General features: G+C 43.8%; 1 protein-coding gene across 1 annotated transcript in view; it reads left to right on the top strand.

Annotated features, from left to right (window-relative positions):
- The window catches only part of MTCL1 (microtubule crosslinking factor 1), a 398,239-nt gene that overhangs the window by 214,599 nt on the left and 162,394 nt on the right, over positions 1 to 21,246 (top strand). The window contains 1 exon segment of the mRNA XM_033934045.1: positions 11,643 to 11,702. Within this exon segment, the coding sequence (XP_033789936.1) occupies positions 11,643 to 11,702 (60 nt within the window).

Here is a 21,246-nt window from a genome sequence, read left to right as displayed (position 1 = left end):
ACAGATACGTCTTCCTCATCTGCCATGATGAAACATATGATGTTCTTCCTGTTGCTGTGACCCAACAGCAAAGACTATGGCAGTCCAACTGCAGGTTCAGAAACGTCAGTGTATGAGAACTAGCACAGCGTTGCCATGTCTACTTCTTAGAAAGAAAAACAGAGGCATTCTCATTACTTTTCAGTCAGCCCTTGTAATTTTTATATTGTAGTGATGATAGTGGAAGCAGCTAGTAAAGTGTGACCATGCATGAGATAGATTTGTAAATAATAGAGATGGTGCATGCAACTTTATCTTATGCATATTCATTGTGAATATCCTTAAAACCTCACTGGCTGGGTGTGTCCCAAGGATTGGGTTGAGAATCCTTCGATTAGATCAGCCATTCCAAACCCAGTCCTTAGGGCACACCTAGTCTTATCAGGTTTTCAAGATATCCACAATAAATATTCGTTTGTGCAATATGTGTACTGAATGAAAAAAGTGGAAACTCGCTGGACTAAGTGTATAGCCCTTGATCAGGGATCTCAAAGTCCCTCCTTGAGGGCCGCAATCCAGTCGGATTTTCAGGATTTCCCCAATGAATATGCATTGAAAGCAGTGCATGCACATAGATCTCATGCATACTCATTGTGGAAATCCTGAAAACCCGACTGGATTGTGGCCCTCAAGGAGGGGCTTTGAGACCCCTGCCCTTGATGGAGACTGTCAGCACACCCTCTTATATTGGGCTATTTTTGGGCTGCTTTTTCAAGGTAATGGGTGGGATTATAAAAAAGAATCTGGCAGCACTTATTTACATCAGTGAGGGAGTGTTTTTAGGGACACCTGCTGCTATACCATTTCCTCCCTCACAGGCATGTTAAAATTTGTTCAAGTTCTTACTGAATTTAGCAGTTACTTATGTAGACAGGCAGTAACACAAATGACATATGTCCAAACCAAAAAAAATAGGCCATGAATGCAATTTTTATTTTAACATGCCTGTCTGTGAAACAATTATCTAGACTGAAGGGGAGCTGGCCGTACTTTGTTCTGTCTGAGTCATGGATTTTGGATTGTAACTAATCTGAGAGAAGCAGATGGTCTTAATGCCTTTCATGGAGAATTATTTTTGTCTCTTAGGTATCAAACAGTATTGCAATACCAAAATCATTAGCTGAGGTCCCCTTTTATCAAGCTGCGCTAGAGGTTTTTAGCGCAAGCTGATATGGTAAATGCTTCGATACTCATAGAATTTCCATGAGCATCAGAGCACTTACCTCGCCAGCCTATGCTAAAAATCTCTAGCGCAGCTTGATAAAAGGGGGTGGGGGGGGGGAGAGTCTTTTTTTCTTTTACCCTTTAATTGTATCCTATAGAGATTTTGGAGACCTTTTGCTAAGCTGCATTAAAAAAATGGCCTGTGATTTTTTGGTGTGTTGGTTACCCACGCACTGAGACCATTTTTTTTTGTGTGGCTCTAAAGTGGCCGCAATTGGGCTGTTCTTATTAATGGCCACATATCCAATTTTAAAACTAGCACTAGCTTGTGAGCCTTTATTGTCACCTACTTTTGTAGGTGCTAATCCTGCACTAGTTGATCAGTGTGTGCACCAATGCCCATGCGCTAACCAGCTGGAGGCAGAGAGTAGACATGCCCTGCACTAAAAAAAATAATTGTTTGGGCATGTGGGTGGTGTGTGCAGAGCTCGCATTTCACACGTGGCTCCTGAGCATGGCCCGCTAGACTCCCTTTTTAAACAGTGGTAAGCACATGTTAGTAAAAGCTCCTCTTTACTTTTTAAAATTATATTAAATTATATCTTACAAAGACTTATTTTTATTAGAACAGGACTAATTTTTGCATTTTGTAGCGGTGGCTTGCAGGGGGCAGGGAAAGAGAAAGAAAGAAAGCGGGCAGAGAGATAAAATGAAAAAAAGAAAAAGGGGGGCAGGAAGAGAGAAAGAAAGACAGAAAGAAATGCGGGGCAGGGAGAAATAAAGAAAGGGGGGGACAGAAAGAAAGAAAAAGTTGGACTCATGAAGGGACAGAGAGAGATGTTGGTTGGGGAATGGAATGAGGTCTGGAGGAGAGGAAGCATGCAGAAGGAAGGAAGAAAGAAAGAAAAATTGGATTTACAGTCAGAAAAAGAAAGTGTAACCAGAAACTCATGAAATCACCAGAGAGCAAAGGTAAGAAAAATGATTTTATTTTAAATTTAGGGCTCCTTTTACGAAGCCGTGTTAGCGATAACGCGCATAATAGCGCGCTAATTTGCCAGCTAGCGCAGGGGTTAGCGCGCGCTAAAAATGTGCGTGCGATAAAGCTGCTAACGCGGCTTCGTAAAAGGAGCCCTTAGTGATCAAAATTTATATTGCTATCTATATTTTGCACTATGGCCCCCTTTTACTAAACCGCAATAGCGGTTTTTAGTGCAGGGAGCCTATAAGTGTCGGGAGCAGTGCGGGGCATTCAGCGCAGATCCCTGTGCTAAAAAACACCATCGCGGTTTAGTAAAAGGGGAGGGGTATAGTTATTTATTTTTGTATAGTTGTTACTGAGGTGACATTGCATATTTTAAAATCATCTGCCTTGACCTCTTTGAAAACCCCCCCGAATATAAATGATAATTAACATTTTCTCTGCGTACAGTCTGCTTTGTGGTTTGTTTGTTTTTTATTTTATTGTTGGTAGATCATTTTGACTTGGTCATTTTAAAAGTAGCTCACAAGCCAAAAAAGTGTGGGCACCCCTGCGTTAAGAGATAAGACTTAAAACTGGGTGGAGGCGGGGGAAGAGGCCAGTGAAAGAATGTTGACAGGAGTGGGACCAGCACTACTGCTGATTACTTGAATAAAAATATATGCCCAGCAATAGTGTAAATCTGAAAAAGAATATTGGGCATGCTTCTGGCAGCAATCAAGCCAGGATGTGGCATTTAAAAGGGAGTACTGTACATGTATGTATTCAAGTCAGAGGAATTCCGGCATTTAATAAATGTATATATTTGGGGGGGGATGAAAGGGTGTTTGTGAAAATACATGTGTTCTGAGCATAGTATTTTAGTGGAGGCCTATGGGAATGTCTTTTGTTGATTATCTGGTTAGAATAAATGTATATTTATTCTTTTTTTTAAATAGCTGCTTTTCTGATAATTGCCAGCTATGATTTCAGTACTGTTTGCCCTCCAGAGGCCAACATTAATTTGGGCAGATTTGAACATGCATTTGAAACTGTGTTCCCTGTTTTTGTGCATACTGATTACTCCTATTACACATCTGTTTCTCGGCTTACAGTTTTCAGACTGAAGCTGCAGTCTCTTAAGATGTGAAAGGTTATTTAATAAAGACTTGCTTGTGTCTGCTTTCCCACTCAGTGACCCCTCTCAGTATGACTTCAGAGGGCAGCTATGAGGAGAAATTGTACTAAGTACAAAAGTAGATTAACACTGTTGGGATAATATGTAGGACAGGGGTCTGCAACCTTTAAGACATAAAGAGCCACTTGGAACCGCAAAACCATTATAAAACAAATCTAACACTGCATATATTGTTTCTTATCTTAATGCTATATACAGGATCACTAAATTGAAAATAAAATAATTTTTCCTACCTTTGCTGTTTGGTGATTTCATGAGTCTCTGGTTGCACTTTCTTCTTCTGACTGTGCATCCAATCTTTCTTTCAGCCTCCTGTATGTTTCCTCTCCTCCAGACCTCATTCTCTCCCCCAACTTTTTCTTTCTGTCTCTCTGTTCCCCCTTCTTTCTGTCTCTGTCTGCCCCCTTTCTTTCTTTCTCCGTACCCTCCCCCAAGCCACTCGGTTTGCTGCCACCGCCATCGGGGAATAGCCCCCAAGCCACCGCCATCCCAAGCTTTCCCTGCAGAAGCGTCGCACTGACCAGCATTCCGCTCCCTGACGTCAATTCTGACGTAGGAGAGGAAGTTCCGGGCCAACAAGGCATTTCTCCTCATTCCATCCAGCCTGAGCCCCATCTCTCCTTGATCCAGCATTTCCCTTCTGTGTTTGTCAGAATTACCATTCCACCTATTTTCCAGCATCACCCTTCTTTGTGTCCATCTCACTATATCTTCCTTTCTTTCAGCCTCCTGTATGTTTTCTCTCCTCCAGACCTCATTCTCTCCCCCAACTTTTTCTTTCTGTCTCCCTGTTCCCCCTGGCCCACGGGACTCCCACGGGGATGCCCCCCTGACCCACGGGGACGCCCCCTGGCCCACGGGGATGAAAACAGCCTACCTAAATTCTGGCAATGCAGGCATGCAGCTTACAAGTCCGGCGTTGCGGCGGGAAATAGCCATGCTGAGCAGTGAGCTCAGCACGTACACAGATGAAAGCCTTGCTTGTTGATTGGTCCGGCGGCACGGCGGGGCCGCCGGACCAATCAGCAAGCAAGGCTTTCATCTGTGTATGTGCTGAGCTCACTGCTCAGCATGGCTATTTCCCGCCGCGACTCTGGACTTGTAAGCTGCATGCCTGCATGACACACTACCGGAGCCGCGGCATAGGTGGAAAAGAGCCGCATGCGGCTCTGGAGCCGCGGGTTGCCGACCCCCGATGTATGATGAAAAGGAAGCTTTGTCTTTCCAGAATATATGGCTATTACTAGTGGAACAGCCAGTCATAAATGACAGAGTAAAATGCCATCCTTCCTACTCATATTGACATAACACCCTCCTCTTTAAGAAAGCTCCCACCTATTTCACAAATTTGATACAATTATGTTTCCTTGTCATAAGTCTTAGCTCAGAGAAAGCCAAGGTCTTCAGGAATGATATTTATAAGGGGTAGAGAAGATGTCAATTGATGTCATCTTAATTTTCTGTACTGTTCACTTTTTGGAAGTATTGAGAGTTTGAAGCTAAAACAAATGCATCAAATACATACTCCCCTCTGATTTCTAGTCTGAGGTTAATGAGGGAGGAGGGGGGCATCCCCTTCCTTTCTGCAGAGTCAACTTCTCAAGAATTGATTCCTCCTAGGAGCATGCATCCTTCTCTGGCATAGGGGGCATGAATGTGCCTGTGCACCTAGAAAACAGATGGCCACTGGAGCAGGGGCTGTGCATGTGGAGAGGTTGTAAACATAATTTTATACTATACAGCAGGGGTGCCCACACTTTTTTTGGGCTTGCGAGCTGCTTTTAAAATGAGCAAGTCAAAATGATCTACCAACAATAAAATTTTTAAAAACTCAAAGCTCACTGTACGCAGAGAAAATGTTAATTATCATTTATATTCAGGGGTGTTTTCCAAAGAGGTCAAGGCAGATGACTTTAAAATATGCAATGTCAGTAACAACTATACAAAAATAGACAAATATATCCCCTCCCCTTTTACTAAACCGCGATAGCGGTTTTTAGCCCAGAGACTGCACTGAATGCCCTGTGCTGCTCCCAACACTCATAGGCTCCCAGCGCTAAAAAACGCTATTTCTGTTTAGTGAAAGGGGGCCACAGTACAAAATATAGACAGCAGATATAAATCCGGACACATTTTGATCACTAAATTTAAAATAAAATCATTTTTCCTACCTTTGCTCTCTGGTGATTTCTTGAGTTTCTGGTTACTCTATTAAAAAAATGAAAGAGACTAGAGGACACTAAAAATTACAGGGAAATACTTTTAAAACCAATAGGAGGAAATATTTTTTCACTCAGAGAATAGTTAAGCTTTGGAAAGCATTGCCAGAGAATGTGGTAACAGTGGTTAACGTAGATGGTTTTTAAAAAGATTTGTACAAGTTCCTAGAGGAAAAGCCCATAGTCTGCTATTGAGACACACATAGGGGAAGCCACTGCTTGCCCTGGGATCAGTAGCATGGGATGTGACAACTATTTAGGTTTTTGCCAGGTACTTGTGACCTGGATTGACCACTGTGGAAATACAATATTGGACTAGATAGACCATTGGTTTGGCCCAGTATGGCTGTTCTTATGTTCAATTACATTGGTTCCAGCTCCCTGCTAAGATTGTTTTTCAAATGTTATGTTTTATGTTTAAAATTTTAAATGATCTTAACTCATGTCATTTGACGTTCTTTATGAAACGGAGAACTGGTTCTTGTTCCTTGCAAGATTTAACATTTGTATAAAATTGAACTTCCCACTTGTAAAATATTTTAAACTAGTCTTTAAGCCCGTTACATTAACGGGTGCTAGAATACTGTTCACCCTCTGTGTTGCCCCTTCCATTCACTGCCCTCTCTTCTCTTTCCATCTCTCTCTCTCTCTCCCATATGGCCTCTCTCCATCTCCTCCTTCCTTTTGCCTTGGTCTGGCATACCTTCCTCCTTCCCTCCAAGCCATTCTCTCCCCCTCTGCTCCCTTTCCTCATTTAACTACTTCATTGGTCAGCAGCAGCATTCACAATTCATTGCTGTTGCTGGCTTCAGGTCTTTCTCTCTGGCCGGTCCTGTCTTCATGAAAACAGGAAGTAGGCAGGACCGGCCAGAAAGGAAGGGCTGAAGCCAGCAACAGCAGCGAATTGTAAACGCTGCTGCTGCCTGAAGCACCTGAGGCAGACGCTTCTCTCCCCTCCCAGCCCAACCCCGCGGACTCTGCGACCCTCCCAGCAAGATGACTTTAATATCAAACCTCCCTCCAGCGTTGGCAGTCGCTGCACGCTAAACAGGCTGCTTCTGCTTTCTTCTGCCGTTGAGTCTCTTTGTCGCGTCATTGATGTCGTCATCAGTGACGCGGCAAAGGGACTCAACTGCAGGAGAAAGCCCGAAGCAGCCTGTTTAACGTGCAGCGAGTGCCAATGCTGGAGGGATGTTTGTACCGGTGCAGAAGCGATATGTCTCTCCCCCTCCAGTACCTGTGCTGCACTTTGCTGCGGCGCATCCTCCCAAGGGGGGGGGGGGGGTTTGCACAGTGGGAGCGGGTGAGAGCGCCAATCTCCAGTTGGGTTTGTTTTTTTTTTTTGTTTTAAGTTGAAAGCCGGCGCTGCAGCTCCTCTCTCGATCCTGGTGCAGTTTGAGAGAGGAGCCGTTACCATTCACGGTGAGGAAGGCCGCCGCAGCTGTGTAATTTTTTTTTATTATTTGAAAGTCGCCGCGAGCAAGTGGTGACGTAAAACCCGCGCATGCGCAATCGTGTTTTTGCGACGGATCAGGGAACACGATTTTTTTAGTGCGCATGCGCGTCCTACCATTTTATTATATTAATGTCTACACGGTATAGAACCCTACAAGGGGCTGCCCCATAATTGTGGAACTCTTCCTTCTGTTCTGAGCCTAAAGTAGTGGTGAAATAAATGCTTCAGTTGTCATTGTCATTGTGTTTGGCCTGTCAGTGATAGCACCATTATTTATAGTATTCCCTTCTTATTACTTGCATGTATAAAGCGTTTTCTTTCTTTCTTGGGATTTATGTTTATCCAGTGGTGTAGAGTAGGTACAGATTGGTATTAAATTTACATTTTGGCCAACAACATAACAAGAGTGAAATGATGAAACATAAGCAAAGCATAATAATAATTTTATTTTTTATTTTTATATACTGCCACACCGCATAGTTCTAGGTGGTTCACATGTAGAAGAACTGTGCAGTCAGTAAGTAAAATACAATTGACTAAAAAATACATTAAGATTAAATTAAAATAAGCAATTAAAAATATCAGTTTACAGTTTACCAATCAAGATTGAAACATCAATTTACAAATACCCAAATGAAGTAAACTTGGAGGTGGCACACTGAATCCTAGAAAGAGAAGTAATGTGATATGCTATCAGAAGAAAACACATTAAAACATCACAGTATAGACCAGAGGTCTCAAACTCAAACCCTTTGCAAGGCCACATTATGGATTTGTAGGTACTTGGAGGGCCGCAGCAAAAATAGTTAATGTCTTATTAAAGAAATGCCAACTTTGCGTGAGGTAAGTACCTACAAATCCAAAATGTGAATTATCTGAAATTATCAGAAGCAATTAAGGAAATATTTATGAACTATAGTTTATAAATCTTTCCTTAATTGCTTCTGATAATTTCAGCTATACACAGCTGAAAGCAGTGCAACAGGCAGAAAGTGAAAAACTATCAAAGTATCACCTGCAAGAGACAAGATTTTGGACCAACTATTTTGAGGCCCTCAGTACTATAAAGAATGATTCTTTATGGAAAACTTGTACCTTAAGTGTCCGACGTCGCAACCGCCTTCAGCTCTCACCCCCTCCAGCACCGGACACACGCACAAGCTGCACTGCCTCCAATGGTTACCTTACATTGTGGAACGTTGCCCGCCTGACTGCTGTAACCTTAAGCAAGCGCTTTCCTGCGTCTGCACGCGATTGTGAGTTAGAGTGGAGAGGACATTCGCATGCAGATGCAGGAAAGCGCTTGCATGAGGTTACAGCAGTCAAACGGACAACGTTCCAGAACCCGACCGCTGGACACTTAATGCACAAATTTTCCATAAAGAATCATTCTTTATAATAACGAGGGCCTCAAACTAGTACCTGGCGGGCCGCATGTGGCCCCCGGCTGCAAGTTTGAGACCACTGGTACAGAACAATCATATAAAAGAAATATAACATAAGACTTTATTTATATATCGCAAAATGCCTTTCGGTTCGATGCGGTTATAGAAACATGGATATAACAAAGAAGGAACAAAATTTTAACATTAGAAATTAATAGAACCATTTGAATGCGCAATGCACAAGGAATTTCCCTGTCTGACCCAAATTAGGATCACAATATAGTCAAAATAAAGTCTTATGTCATAAGAGAAATATGAGAAATATTAGCAAAGTACAAATAGGTAGGATGGAAAGCACATTCATATAATATAGATATGATACAATATTAGCACAATACAAATGAAACGCCATAACCAGCACTCATTCGAACATTTAAATAACCAGGCAGGGTCAATTTGCCATATAAGGAGAAAATTACATAGTAACATAGTAGATGACGGCAGATAAAGACCCGAATGATCCATCCAGTCTGCCCAACCTGATTCAATTTAAATTTTTTTTTTAAAATTTTTTCTTCTTAGCTATTTCTGGGCAAGAATCCAAAGCTTTTACCTGGTACTGTGCTTGGGTTCCAACTGCCGAAATCTCTGTTAAGACTTACTCCAGCCCATCTACACCCTCCCAGCCATTGAAGCCCTCCCCTGCCCATCCTCCACCAAACGGCCATACACAGACACAGACTGTGCAAGTCTGCCCAGTAACTGGCCTAGTTCAATATTTAATATTATTTTCTGATTCTAAATCTTCTGTGTTCATCCCACGCTTCTTTGAACTCAGTCACAGTTTTACTCTCCATGCATTCCAGGCATCCACTACCCTCTCCGTAAAGTAGAATTTCCTAACATTGCCCCTGAATCTACCACCCCTCAACCTCAAATTATGTCCTCTGGTTTTACCATTTTCCTTTCTCTGGAAAAGATTTTGTTCTACGTTAATACCCTTCAAGTATTTGAACGTATTTGAAATTCCCTTACATGGCAGTTTTGATCCAGCCCAGTAATTCATCGGCTAGGGCATACACCGCCACTTTGAAGATTAAAGAGCGAGTGGGCATTGCTTCTGCCTCCTTTAAAGTATTGGGTTTTGGGGTGGGCTAGCCAAGGGGTTGTAGGATGTGTTGGTCTCACTAGACACTAGGAAATTCTTCTGAAATGGGGGAAGGGACAATTTTTTTTTTTTTAATATTGGAAGGAGAGGTATTAGTTGGGTCAGGACCACTAGACAGCCAGGTCATGATTTTTTATTTTTAATATTTGGGGAAGGAAGGTTGGGTTAGGTTGGGAGGGCTCACTACCAAGGACCATTGCAAAGGCAGTTTGGAGTAGAAAATGATACTGGGACAGAATTTGTCCCTGTACCCATGGATAACCGTAGGAAACCATCCTGTGTCATTCTTTAGTGTTAGTCTCAACCTCAGTCCTTCTACACCATCATTCTTCAATGCAAGTCTTGAGGTTCAGTGGCTGTACCCATTCATAATCTGATTCTTCCCTCTCTCCTTAAAGAATGACACAGGGATGGTTTCTGTAGGATGGCTGGGTTGGAGTGAGAGAGGGGGTGCTGCTAGACACCCACTCTTCTCAACTAACTCTTCTGCATTGCTCAGGAGCTGGCAAAACATTTCTCTCGTACAGCTCATAACAAAAGCTTTTTTAATTGCTTGGCTGTGGAATTGTTAGATATTACCAGGCATTTTATTGCAGTGTGCAGTAATAATTTTCATGTGAGTTTTGCTGTGATCATTTCTGTATTGCTCGGCCAGTAAAACATGCAGAAAATGCTTTCTTCATGGGCAGCTGAGTGTTGGGAGCTCTGGCAGCTGGATGGGGGAGTTGTGATAACTGCTTTCTCTTGCAAGTAGAGGGAATTAGATTCTAGGAGTTGGATCCCTGTTCATTTACAGAAATTGGATAATTATAAGTCTAATAGATTCTGGCACTGTCATCTTGAGGTAGGGACTTTGGATCATTTACTATACTATTGTCCCTTGATACTTGGGTTTTGGAGATCCATTTGGGGTCAAGTGAATAAAATGTTGGAAAATCTAGTGGCATTGTCATACAATATCGTGATATTTGGCATGTTAATGAGGGCTAAAAGCCAAATATCTTCCCAGAATAATAAACTTCTCTTTATTATGACAGGGGTTGCTATACAGCAGGGACATTATAGAAAGTTTATGGATATTTGGGAGCCATTGACAGAATTCTGTAAGGGAATGACTGTTGATTTTGCCCTTTGATCATACACGTCCAGGGTGGGTGGGAAGATACTGTTAATTTGAGTGAAATTTTTGGATATGTAGAAAGGGGGGGGGGAGATGATATATGTATTTGTCATAGAATATAATTTTGATTGAATTTAAGTGCTGTTAAGATGTAAAATGACTGTATAATATGTTGCACTTTTTTTTGGCTTTAAAATGAATAAAGATTAAAAAAAAGATTCCAGGAGTTGGGCAAGTGGATAATGTACCCATGCTTAAAGAGAACTAAAAGTAGAGAGTAAAGTAGAAAAGAGCCTCAAATTCAGAGTAATATGACCAAATGGTGATTGAAGTATACAGAAATGTGTCAAAACTGTAGGTAACCTATGGATGATAATAGGGGGGGGAGGATTAATAGGTAAGAAGGATTGGAAGAATAAAACCTGCAGCAGCCTATTGTCTTCCATCTCTCTATATAATGAATGTATATCAGTCATATTTACTGTAAACTGGTAATTTATTATTTGATATCAGATGCAAAGTGCTGTCACGTCTTTAATTTTGCCTTTACTGTGAATATTATAAGGTTGCATTTGTGCATCTATAAATTGGTAGAGTAATGCAGTGTGAATTATTTTCTTGAATTACACCCAGCCAAGAAATATATCAGTCATTTGTTTTCTGAGTCGTCATACATCAAACGTACTGCATTATTGTTTTTTCTTGTCTAACCTTTGCTGCAATTATTACTGGTTTTCCACCTGCCCTTTTAATACCAGAAAAGACTCCTTTTTCCCCACGATCAAAAGCCATGAAATTTAACTCTGTGCCTTAAAGGTGCAGTGCCATTTTGTTTTAATGTGACCATGATGGTTCATTTGTATTTGAGTGGGGGAGGGGGGGTCTCACCAATTTGTCCGTAATTAAGTGCAATTTCATCTTTCTCATTTCAGAGTTCACTGAGGAGAAGAGGCAGCCGAGAGATGCATAAGGAAAAGAAGGTATCCAGCCAGGTAGTGATTTCAAGATTGTTCCTAAAAGTTCTGGCACTTTAGTAAAGCTTGCTGGTGAGATATCAAGGGTTTGAGAATGTATGTCGGCCAAGATTAGCATAAAGGACAAAAGATGGGAAACTTTCTGTGTATAGCTTTTTTAAGTGGGGACCAGTCTGGACATATGGGGTATACTGCTGTCAGTCAGTAACAAAGGTAAGCTATAGTTTAGACCAGTGGTTCCCAAACCCCAGCCAGTCGGGTTTTCAAGATATCCCTAATGAATATACATGAGAGAGATTTGCATATAATGGAAGCGACAGGTATGCAAATCTCTCTCATGCATATTCATTAGGGATATCTTGAAAACCCGACTGGCTGGGGGGTCCCCCAGGACAGGGTTTGGGAACCGCTGGTTTAGACTGAAAGAGTTCAATGCCAAGATGTATTATAAAGCACCATTTCATATATGTAAGGCTTTACAACAGGTGGAGGAGAGGATTAATGCTTATAGTGAACAAGGCAATGGGTTGGGGGAGGGAATGTGAGTAGTTGGAAAGGGATTTACTTAAAATTTATGCTATACAGTGTTGCTTCCACAATACTGTTCACATTGAAAATGTGGTTTGCTTATGAACACTTTGGTTTCTTTGACTGTTGTGTGTTCAGAGGCATGGTCTGTAAAATAAAAGCTACAATTTTTTTCTTAAAGAGAATAATAAAGCTTATGAAGTAATCGCCCTAAGGAGATACCGTAGGGATAACATTGTAAAAGTACTTATCATAGTGAAAGCCTTAGACAGAGTTATATTAAGATTTTGTTGCGCTGGAATTAATAGACCCAATGGGCAGCCATAGGTTAAATTTGTGGATTAATTTATTTTAAAATCAAGTCAAATGTTTCATATATACTGAAGCTTGGATTAGACCACTGTTAGATTTGATTGGTTTCATAATAGAAAAAAAAGCAGAGGACATTTTTAGCCGTCATTAACTTTATTAGCAAGGGCGACTGAACAGCAGAATTAAATGTTGAGGACTCTTAGAAGAAGGCTAAATTTAATATATTAACACCAAACATTTCCTTTAGGAGATTTTCTTTTTCTTTCAGTCCTCTGAGCTACAAATTAAAGCCATTCAGAACCTGCCCGGTAATGTGCAAATTTACATACAGCAAATGATATCCAACCCTAGTAAATTTGTGCATTTATTCTATGTGTACCCACATATTTTATAAAATGTCCATATAAATTGCAATTCTGTCTCTGCTCTGCTCAGAGTGCATCCTTGGAAGTGGCTGTGTGTGATTGTTTAGGGCACATGCTTTTTCCTTATGTATATGACTACAGAAAAACCTATGCAAAATTACCCCCATAATGAATAGAGGGGAAGATGCTCAAAAGTAGAGAATGACACGGTGGCGGTTTACCCGCGGCCACCGGGTTTAGCCGCGGGTAACCCGCCAAAACGGGGAACGAAAACTAGCAGTCGCTGCGGCGACGGGGACAAGGCCATTCACCGCCCCGTGGAGCGGTGAATAGTCTTGTCCCCGCAGTGAGGCATGAAGGATCGCGTGGTCCCCGCAGCCCACACCCGCCTGCCCAATCGATCCTAGTGATTAGCCAGCTCTCTCCCTTCTCCTCACCTTAGTTTGTAGGTTTTCTTTTTCGGCGACTCACACGCTATCAAAGAGCCGCGCACCCGCTGCTGCTCAGTTTCGATCTTCTACTCTGACGCAACTGGAAACAGGAAGTTGCAGCAGAGCAGAAGATTGAACACTGAGCAGCCGCGCGTGCGCGGCTCTTTGGGAAAGCGTGCAGGTCGCCGAAAAAGAAAGCCCGCAAACTAAGGTGAGGAGAAGGGAGAGAGCTGGCTAAACACTAGGATCGATTGGGCAGGCGGGTGGGGGCTGCGGGGACCGTGCGATCGCCCGTGTTCCTGGCTCAAACTGGAAGGAGGGAGTGAAAGGGAACAGGATTCTGGGCCAAGGGGATGAAGATGGAAAGAAAAACCCACAGCAGGAAAGAAAGGGAAGGACAAGCAAGTGAGCCAGATGCTAGAAACAGGGGGGGGGGAGAAACAGCTAGATGGGGTTGCAAAGAAGAGACACACTGGTATGGAAGAGGAAGATAGGGGAAATCTGGACAGAGGAAGGTAACAGAAAGAGGGGAAATTATGTGCATGGGGCATAGGGACAGAGACATTAAGGGGACATGCCATGGGGATGGTATATAGACACAGGGGGGGGGGGCAATGGCAAATACATAGGGGAGATATTAGAAATGGGGAAAATAGGAGCACAGAAGCGAGATGGTTTGTGTGGATGGGACAGGGACCGAGCTCGCAGGCTCCAGTGGCTTGCACAAATTACATTGTAACGTGCCATGAAAATAAGAGGGAGGAAGGTAGATAGATAGGCCACACGAGAGGAACTGAAGGGTGGTAGAAAGGAACAGATGGTAAAGGAGGAAGGGAAGGGTGGTGGTGGAAAGGAATAGGACAGACATTGAAGGAGGGTGGAGAGGAACAGACCCTGAAGGGAAATGTGGAAGACAGAATGGGAAGAAGACAGATGCCAGACTATGGGGGAGCGGAGGGAAGAAGATGGGTGCTAGACCAATTGGGGGGGGGGGGGTGAAGGGAGCGGCACAGTAACAGCAAATGGAAGACGCAGAGAGAAGACACGCGTGTGCGGATCGCCGGACTTGATGGACCGAAGGTCTGATCCGGAGAAGGCAGTTCTTATGTTCTTATGTTCTTATAGTGGATGGAAGGAATTGAATGAGAAGATGTGGAAAGCAGAAACCAGACAACAAAGGTAGAAAAAAAATTCTATTTATTTATTTTTTTGCTTTAGGATAAAGTAGTATATTAGTTGTGTTGATAAAAATTTATAAACAAAGCCCTGCCAGCTGAACATCTCTTTCTCTAGTTCAGCAGCAGGAACTTTGATTTATAAGAAAGGAATAAGCTAAATATTACAGTACTAAGGCTTATATGGATGCAGCGGTGACGGTGACGGGGCAGTGAATGGGATGGCAGTGGCGGTGACGGGGCGGTGAAAGGGATGGCGGTGACAGTGACGGGGCGGTGAAAGGGATGGCGGTGACAGTGACGGGGCGGTGAAGGGAACGGCGGTGACGGGGCGGTGCAGAGGATGGTGGGCCAGGGACGGGGCGGTGGCAGATTTTTTCCCCGTGTCATTCTCTACTCAAAAGTCCACATTAAAATATCGTGTGCTTTGTACTCCCAGTTGAACTTAACAATCTCGAAACAGCAATTGATGCTCAGAAGAAAAAAAAAAAAATCGCAAGAGGTTCAGTAGGGAAAGTAGCTCATGCATGCGCATAACAGTCTCTCAGAAAAGCATGCACAAGCTCCAGGTATGTCATAGACATGCATCTTAGGTGGGATGCGACCACAAACCACACGTGGAGTACAGACACACATGATGTATACATAGAAAACAAACATACATGGGATCTAGCTAGGTACTTGAGAGCTGGGTTGGCCGCTGTTGGAAACAGGATACTGGGCTTGATGGACCTTCTGTCTGTCCCAGTATGAACATAAGAATTGCCACTGCTGGGTCAGACCAGTGGTCGATCGTGCCCAATAGTCAGCTCACGCGGCAACCCTTAAATCAAAGACCAGTGCCCTAACTGAGACTAGCCTTACCTGCGTACATTCTGGTTTAGCAGGAACTTGTCTAACTTTGTCTTCAATCCCTGGAGGGTGTTTTCCCCTATAACAGCCTCCGGAAGAGCGTTCCAGTTTTTTACCACTCTCTGGGTGAAGAAGAACTTCCTTACGTTTGTACGGAATCTATCCCCTTTTAACTTTAGAGATTGCCCTTTCGTTCTCTCTACCTTGGAGAGGGTGAAGAACCTGTCTTTATCTACTAAGTCTATTACCTTCATTATCTTGAATGTTTCTATCATGTCCCCTCTCAGTCTCCTCTTTTCAAGGGAGAAGAGGCCCAGTTTCTTTAATCTTTCACTGTACAGCAACTCCTCCAGCCCCTAAACCATTTTAGTTGCTCTTCTCTGGACCCTTTTGAGTAGTACTTTGTCCTCCTTCATGTATGGCGATCAGTGCTGGACATGGTATTGCAAGTGAGGGCGTACCATGGTCCGGTACAGCGCCATGATAACCTTCTCCGATCTATTCATGATCCCCTTCTTAATCATTCCCAGCATTGCGCGGATGGCTTCATTGACTTGTCTACCAGCACTTCCAAGTCTCTTTTCTGTGGGGTCTCTCCAGGTACTGCATCGGACATCATGTATTTGTGTATAAGATTTTTGTTACCAACATGTATCACCTTACACTTATCCATGTTAAACCTCATTTGCCATGTCGCGGCCTATTTCTCGAGCGTGTTTATGTCACTTTGCAGGTCTTCGCAATCCTCCTGCATCTTCACTACTCTGAATAAGTTGGTATCATCTGCAAATTTAATCACCTCACTTGTCATACCAATTTCTAGGTTGTTTATAAATATGTTGAAAAGCACTGGTCCAAGCACCGAACCCTGCAGCACTCCATTTGTGACGCTTTTCCAGTCCAAGTATTGTCCATTTACCCCCACTCTCTATTTCGTATCCGCCAGCCAGTTTTTATTCCATGTGAGTATTTCACCATTAGCTCGCAATTTTTCGAAGTAGTCGATCATGTGGAACCTTGTTGAACACCTTCTGAAAATCCAGATATACAATATCGACTGGATCACCCTTGTCTATCTGCCTGTTTACTCCCTCGAAGAAGTGCAGCAAGTTCGTCAAGCAAGATCTTCCTTTGCTGAAACCATGCTGGCTGGTCCTCATCAGATCGTGTCCGTCAAAGTGATCAATGATGTGGTCCTTTATCGGCACCTCTATCATCTTTCCCGGTACCGAGATCAGACTTACCAGTCTGTACTTTCCCGGATCTCCCCTCGAACCTTCCTTGAAGATTGGCGTAACATTTGCCACTTTCCAGTCTTCGGAATCCTTCCCGATTTGATCGACAGATTGGTTGTTAGTTGAAGCAGTTTAGCTATAGCACCTTTCAGTTCCTTGATTACCCTCAAATGGATGCCATCTGGTCCTAGGGATTTATCGTTTCTAAGTCTATCAATCTGTCTGCATACTTCTTCTAGACTGACTGTCAACCCTGTCAGTTTCCTGTCTTCATTTCCTGCATATAGCCTGTTGGCTTCCGGTATGTTGTGTATGTCCTCTTCGGTAAATACAGACGCAAAAAAATGTGTTCAGTTTGTTGGGCGATGGCTTTGTCCTCCTTTAGCATTCCCTTTATTCCATGGTCATCCAATGGCCCCACCGCTTCCTTCGTGGGTTGTTTCCCCTTAATATATCGAAAGAACAGCTTGAAGTTTTTATTTTTTCCTCATAGTCTCTTTTGGCCCCTCTTACCGCCTTATGGCACCTGCTTTGATGTTGTTTGTGCTTTTTCCAGTTTTCATCCGTTTTTGACCTTTTTCCATTCCTTAAATGAAGTCTTCTTGTCTCTGATCGCTTCCTTCACCACTACAGTGATCCATGCCAGTTCCTTGTTCTTTTTCCTCTTGGATCCCTTGTTGATATGCAGTATATATAGATTTTGCACCTCAGTGACTGTGTCCTTAAAAAGGGACCATGCTTGCTCTAGCATTTTTACAATGTTTGTCCTCTTCTTAATCTTCTTCCCCACCATGAGTCTCATCCCTTTGTAATTCCCTGAACGGAAGTTCAGTGCCGTGGCCGTCGTTCTGGATCGATGTTTTGCCCCTGTGTCCAGGTTTAAGCGGATCATGTGATCACTGTTTCCCAGTGTCCCTTCTACTTCTACACCTTGCGTCGATCCTTGTAGTCAATTTAGAATTAAGTCCAGAATTGCATTTCCTCTCATATTTTCCTTGACAAGTTGTTCCAGGAAGCAATTGCCTACAGCATCCAGGAACTTTGTCTTCCTACTGCAGCCGGAGGTGCCTAGGTTCCAATCTATTCCCTGATAATTGAAGTCACCCTTGATAACTGCGTTGCCTCCCTTGCAGTTGCATTTAATTTTATCTGGCATTTCTTCATCAATTTCTTCAGACTGCCCTGGGGGTTGGTAGTAGATGCCGATCTTCATTTCCATTCCATTTATTCCCGGAATTTTGACCCATAGAGACTCTACTTTATTTTTTGTTTCCGGCGTGTTCTCTCCAGTAGGCTCAATTCCTTCTTTGATGTATAGGGCAATACCCCCACCTTTTTGACCAACTCTGTCTCGGTGGTATAGCTTGTATCCTGGTAGCACAGTGTCCCAGACGTTTTCCTCATTCCACCATGTTTATGTGATGCTGATGATGTTGAGGTTATCTTTTTGTGCCATAGCTTCCAATTCCCCCATCTTATTCCTTAATCTCCTTGCGTTCGTGTACATACACTTGAGTTTGCGGCCTGTTACTTTCTTGCATTTCCTTCCCTCTTGTGTCCCTTTTGATCTGTCAGGATTTCTGTCTTGCTATGATCCCGTGAGTCTTCATCACTATCTTCCTGCACGATATCCTCTGGGTATACTGGTTCCCGAACCATCGACTCTTGGTCAACTGTCGGCTTTCCCCTTCTTCCTAGTTTAAAATCTTCTCAATTTCTCTCTTGATGTTGCTTGCAAGCAGCCTCGTTCCATCGCCACTGAGGTGGAGTCCATCCTTCCTGAATAGCTTGCTCTTTCTCTAGAACATCATCCAGTTGCGCATGAAGTGAAATCCTTCTTCCTCACACCAGTGCCTCATCCACACGTTGACTGCTTGCAGCTCTGCCTCTTCTCGTCGGCCCTAGATACCGGCAAGTTCTCCGAGAACGCTACCTTCAGCGTTCTGGTCTTCAGCTTCCCTCCTAGCATCCAGAACTGGTCCTTCAGTACTTCCCTGCTGTAGTTCCTGTTGCTCACGTTGTTTGTCCCCACATGGATCACCACTGCCGTATCTTCCTTTTCCACGCTGTTGATGATCCCGTCGATGCAGGTCACCAGCCGATCCTGTCTTCTTCCCGCTATGTGGCTCTTGACTTGTCTGATGATGGAGTCCCCAACGATGATTACTGTCTTCTCTATCTTCTCTTGCCTCTCTAGCTGCAGGTCCGTGTCCCTGGTGTATGCCCATCTCTCTTGCTGTAGGTCCGTAGGTCCTCTGTGCAATTCCATCTTCCCACATCCTGGCATTGGCTTACACTGGACTCGTCTTCCTTGTGGCTGTCTTCCAGGTGGTCCTCACTCACTGTAGGTGTATCCTGGTCCTCGCTCACTGTGGGTGTATCTTGGTAGTGGGCGTATCTTGGTAGCTCCGCTGTTGTTGATAATTATCCACGGCATCCCTGTATGCCTGTTCAATGAACTTCTCTAACTCCCTGACTTCTTCCTCAACAGTTTCCTCTGTCCTCCTCTTCCACTGCTCGAAGTGCTTCTAGTTCCAGTATTCTGCCCTCCAGGAGTCTGACTTGCTTCTTCAGGCCTTCCAGTTCCTCGCATTGAGTGCATACATAAGACTGCCTCCCCGAGGGGAGATACTCATATATATGGCAGAAAACTGGGTAGCTCAACATCCTCCTTCTGTCTGCTGCATCCATTGCTGTCCACTTGCCAGTCTGTCGTCTGAAGTGGCTTCTCCTTGTATAGGAATCCGTGTAGCATCCTTGGTGTTACTGTGAAGTCCTTTTCTTGATTTTAAACCTGCTACTCCTGTTGCTTGTATCTGTCCTCTGTGTCTGCTGTGATTGCCCTCTGCTACTACTGTGTTTGTTTATCTACTACTTGCCTATGTAGGTGTCCTTCCTTAGTGTTTCTTCTTTTGCTTAGTGTTTCTTCTTTTGCTCGTCCCTTCGCAAAGGCGCTCTCGCTAAGGTGAGCGCCTTTAACGCTCGCCTTCGACGCGCACTGAACGGCTGAGCGCTGTTGGCCCTTCCCCTTTTAAGGAGGAGCTCTGGTGGATGATGTCAAGGGTGGGCAGAGCTACCTCTCGCTGATGCCCCTTGCTCTCTCCTGTCTTCTGTTGCTCCTTCTTCCCTCTCCTGTTCTCTGCTCTGCTTTTCTCTCCTTCTCTTTTCCTGCCTCCTGCTTGCCTGCCCTTATGTTATATTCTTATACATGACATATGGGCTTCTTTTATATACTACTACTACTACTTCTGTAGTGCTACCAGACACACGCAGTGCTGTATATTAAACATGCAAGAGACGTTCCTTGCTCAAAAAAGCTTACAATCTAATTAAGACAGACATACAGGACAAAAGGTGAATCTGTATATGTTGTTTAGGTATGGAATTACAGAGGGGACTGCAAAGGGAATGACAAATAGATCTTTGTGTTTTACAAGTTGGTAGGGTTAGGACTTAAATGCAGCTTCGAAAAAAAAAAAAAAAAAGGGCTTTTAGCCCAATGAACCGAGTCAGGCAGCTTGTTCCAGGCATGCAGCGCAGCAAGACAGAAGGGGCGGAATTGGAAGTTGGCAGCAGAGGAGAAGGCTACTGACAAGAGAGACTTACCTGACAAGCAGAATTCCTGGGATGGGGTATAGGGAGAGATACTGAAGAGCCACAGAGTGAATATATTTGTAGGTCAGTAAGGCAAGTTTGAATTGTACGCAGAAATGTACAGGGAACCAGTGAAGCAATCTGAGGAGAGGGGTAATGTGAGCATAATGACACTGGCAGAATATGAGGCATGCAGCAGAATTCTGAACAGATTGAAGGGGGTGAGAGATGGCTTAGCGGAAGATCTGCGAGAAGCAAGTTGCAATAATCCAGGCGAGAGGTGACGAGAGTGTGGATGAGGGTCTTGGCACTGTGTTCAGAGAGGAAAATCTGGATTTTAGAGACATTATAAAGAAAGACACAACAAGTTTTGGTGGTCTGTTTGGATATGTGAAGGGAAGGAAAGGGATGAGTCAGAGATGACCCCGAGATTGTGAGCCGACGAGGCAGGGAAGATGAGAGCGTTATCCACTGAAATAGAGAATGAAGGAAAGGGAGAGGAGGGTTTAGAACAGGGTCCCACAAACTTTTCCAGCCAGCAGCACACTAAATGCAGTGCCCCGGCCAGAAGGCACCCGGAAGTCGATGCCATGACATCACGCGCATGCTTGACTTCATCGCGTCAATGTCAACGCATGCGCAGAGGCCCATCTTGTTGCGACCCTGCCATTACAGGGATCCAGGAGCTGCAGGGAGAAGAGGAGAGACGCCAGCCAGGAGGAGAGTCCTCCACGCCGGCTGATTTCCTGCAGGACGTGCTTCTCGCCATGGGAGGCATATCCTGTAGGCAGGCAGCCGGCGTAGATGACTCTTTTCCTCACCAGTGTGTTGCGGCACACCAGAAATCTCAGGAGGCCCACTGGTGTGCTGCGGCACACAGTTTGCGATACACTGGTTTAGAAGGAAAGATAAGGAGTTCAGTCTTGGCCATGTTTAATTTTAGATGGTGGTGAGATGTCCAGACAGGCAGGCTGAGACTCGAGCCTGGATTGCTGTAGAAATTTCAGGTGTAGAGAGGTAGATTTGTGAGTCATCAGCATAGAGGTGGTACTGGAAGCCTTGGAAGGAGA

This window comes from Geotrypetes seraphini, chromosome 2 (genome assembly GCF_902459505.1).
Source record: "Geotrypetes seraphini chromosome 2, aGeoSer1.1, whole genome shotgun sequence".
Lineage (NCBI taxonomy): Eukaryota > Metazoa > Chordata > Amphibia > Gymnophiona > Dermophiidae > Geotrypetes > Geotrypetes seraphini.
This window is presented reverse-complemented; position numbering and strand designations above follow the sequence as displayed.